Here is a 3147-nt window from a genome sequence, read left to right as displayed (position 1 = left end):
TTTTTTTCAATATATTACTAGATTTTATCCACTATTTTAATAAAATTAAAAAAAATTATTATGTTATTTTTATAAATTTTTTAATTTTATAACATTAATAAATTTTGAGCAATTAGTTTATAATTTAGGCACGTGACGCGAAGCTACAATAAAGTTTTCAAAATATATAAAAAATAATAACAAAGAAAACATATTTATATTTTAATATTATAAATCTCAGTATATCATATTAATATTATTAATATATTACATTAAAGGATAATAAATGTTTAAAAATGTTAATATATTAAAATAAATAACAATATCGATAGAATTGTCAAACAAAATATTCTATTAGAAAATTTTCATTGGTAATGGCTTATTCCAACTGAAAATTTCGTTAAAAAATTTAGCAAGTTTTAAATTTTTTTTTGCCTCTAAACTTTTCAACGGATTTCCAACGGATTATTGTTTGTTGGAAATCTGTCGAAATTCTGTTGGAAAGTTTGATGGGAGTAAACTTTTTTTAGGCCTTCAATTTTCCAACAGATTTCCAACAGATTATTTTTCATTGGAAAATTCCAACGAAAATCCGTTGAAAATTCCATTGGAAAGTTTGGCGAGAGTAATTTTTTTTTTTGCACCAAAAAAAATTCTGACGGATTTCCAACGAAATTTTTCAATTGGAAAAATTCCGTTGGAAATTTGTCAGAAATCTGTTAGAAAAAATTAAAATAAATTTCCATTGGAAATTTTCAACGGAATTTTTTCTGTCGGAAAAAATTAGTTTTCTTGTAGTGATATGCCTATGCTTATGCTCAAAAACAATAAATGAAGAATATGACGAATATGAAAAATATGCCTACCTTTCTACATATGGTTAAAACTAAAAATATATGCAATTTTATGGTAATTAACTCAATGCACAGAGTGTGAACTTTCTCTCAGTTCTACAATATGCCCACCTTTATGCTAGAACGACTCCAAAATGTTTTTATCACTCCTCAAAATGCTTTAATGTTGACCCGATGAAGAATGCTCTAGCAACGATGCTTTGGAAGGAGATGGATAGTCTATTGAGGAGTACTAACGAGTTACAAAGGTTAAAAACTAATTTGATCCAAACATATGGGTCGAGTTGAAGTGCAAATCCAAACAAATGAGTCAGTTTTATGGAAGGTAAAATTGTCCAAAATTTATTTCTCTTGACTAAAAATAAGTAAAATTATGAAATGACTATTTTCCAAAACACCTTATACATGAGGGTTATTTGTGAAATGAGCTCAATAAAATTTATGTTTTGACTATTATTCATTTGAAAAACTTTTGTATGTACAAAATAAGTTTAAATGTGCATATACAAACATTAATACAAAATTTATTATATATCTATACATTATGTACAAAATATATATTATTTTTTATAATTTATGTATATCAATATCTCGTATATACATAAAATTGGAAAAAATATATATTTAAATTGAATCACTTCATTTTTTACGAAAATATTGATAACTTTAATTTAAATATTATTACATTATTTTACTTCATAAATTTTTAATTAATTTTAAAATTTTCTATCTTATCAATCAATTCGATTTTTTTAAAAATTAAAATTTTGATTCATGATATGAATCTCGATTCAATAACGATTCACAATATGAATCTCTCGATTCGATAACAATGCTAAAAATGAACATTTAATAATGAAATAATTGTGTTAAAAAATTTCACAATCACTCCTAAAATGACCAAACCCTTAAAAAGCCAAGGTTCACTGAAGAGACTGGTGATGGGCAGCAAAGCAAACATTCTGGAAAATTTCATTGAAGAGACTAAAGATAGGGCCTTTTCATGCAATATGAAACTTGACAATAATGGCCCATCTTGTTCAGGTATAAGATGGAGTAGAACTTTAGTTTGTTTAGCTAAACAGAAATGAAATAGAGGTAAGAAGATGATGTTTTCTATTACTGGCAAGAAGCCATATCTTTTATTCCATTGAGGGCAGCTTTTGTTATCATATTCAATGACCTTAACACAGAGAAACACAAAAATTATCATTTTGACATCTTAGCCGTCAGTTCTCTTACAAGCTTAGCTGCAACCATTGCAGTCATCCCATCAACGGTGTCACGTTGTGGGTTGAATTCTACCACATCTGCAGCAACGAGATTGCCTTGGAGGTTGTGTAGGATGTTGAGAACATCGCGAAAGGAAAGACCTCCTGGTTCAATGTGAGATACCCCTGGAGCAAATGCGGGATCAAGACAGTCCACATCCACTGAAATATACACACCCTTTACTCCTTCCCCCAGTTTCTGTCAAAGCATGTAGAAGTGCACTATTATTAGTCTCAAACTGTAATTTCTTTCAGGTTCCACCAAACAACAGGTTTTCTAGTCTCCAATTCTAAGACAATCCATTTTAAAATTCATAAAACAGGTTATGCAATGAAGTTGATGGGCAAAAACATATTAGCCAGGTGAAAAACACCAAGGAAAAGAAGATGAGAAAAAGAGGGAGACCAGGTTTTCCAAGAAATGACGGTCTCTTGAAAATGTTCGCATTTCATATTGGTCCACTCCAAACCTTTTGCCTTGTTCTCGCCCCTCAGTTGTTATTGATCTGATACCAACCTAAAATGACAGCACGTCAGACAATTAGTTGCAAAACAAGATAAATTATCTCTCGTGTGTATTTGGTGACAAGGTGGTCATGTGACCACTCTCAAGGTTGTAACAATAGGGGAAGAGGGTGAACTGAATGGATGAAACAACAAAAACAACCTGCAAGAAAACTCATCATTCCCTCACTGAAGAACTTGAGGCAATATAAACACAAGCTGCTTTTCCACAAAGAAGGTAAAGAAAATAAGCGGGTGAAAAGAAATAGCAAATTGCAAAGTCACTACCTCACATTCAAGATATTCAACTTACAATACAAATGGGTAAAATACTTCCAGATAACTTAACTGACATTAGTTAAACTGCCTCAGTTGGAGTTATTATTTGGTCTAAGAACTATTTGTCGAATGGGAGAATATAATAGCCATTAATACAGCATATTGAAGAAAAAGTTACCTGCAAAAGCCGTCTAGCATAACCACCCTCCATAATTCGAGCAAAAGAAGATGCATGCGAATACTTATTTCCTTCAAAGGCA

At 30.4% G+C, this 3147-nt stretch overlaps 1 protein-coding gene across 1 annotated transcript in view; it reads right to left on the bottom strand.

Moving 5' to 3' along the window:
* Positions 1-1945: 1945 nt before the first annotated feature.
* Positions 1946-3147, bottom strand: part of LOC110419411 (arginase 1, mitochondrial) — a 2845-nt gene continuing 1643 nt past the window's right edge. The window contains exons 5-7 of the mRNA XM_021432440.2: positions 3066-3147; positions 2511-2621; positions 1946-2303 (exon numbers count right to left, since the gene is read on the bottom strand). The exon at positions 3066-3147 is cut by the window's right edge and continues 128 nt beyond it. Coding sequence (XP_021288115.1) covers positions 2043-2303; positions 2511-2621; positions 3066-3147 — 454 coding nt within the window. The 3' untranslated portion in view covers positions 1946-2042. The remainder of the gene's footprint in view (positions 2304-2510; positions 2622-3065) is intronic.

This window comes from Theobroma umbraticum, unplaced genomic scaffold (assembly GCF_002168275.2).
Source record: "Theobroma umbraticum cultivar Fairchild unplaced genomic scaffold, ASM216827v3 scaffold_67.0, whole genome shotgun sequence".
In the NCBI taxonomy this organism is placed as follows: domain Eukaryota; kingdom Viridiplantae; phylum Streptophyta; class Magnoliopsida; order Malvales; family Malvaceae; genus Theobroma; species Theobroma umbraticum.
The sequence above is the reverse complement of the archived record's forward strand: the minus strand, read 5'-3'. Positions and strand labels throughout refer to the sequence as shown.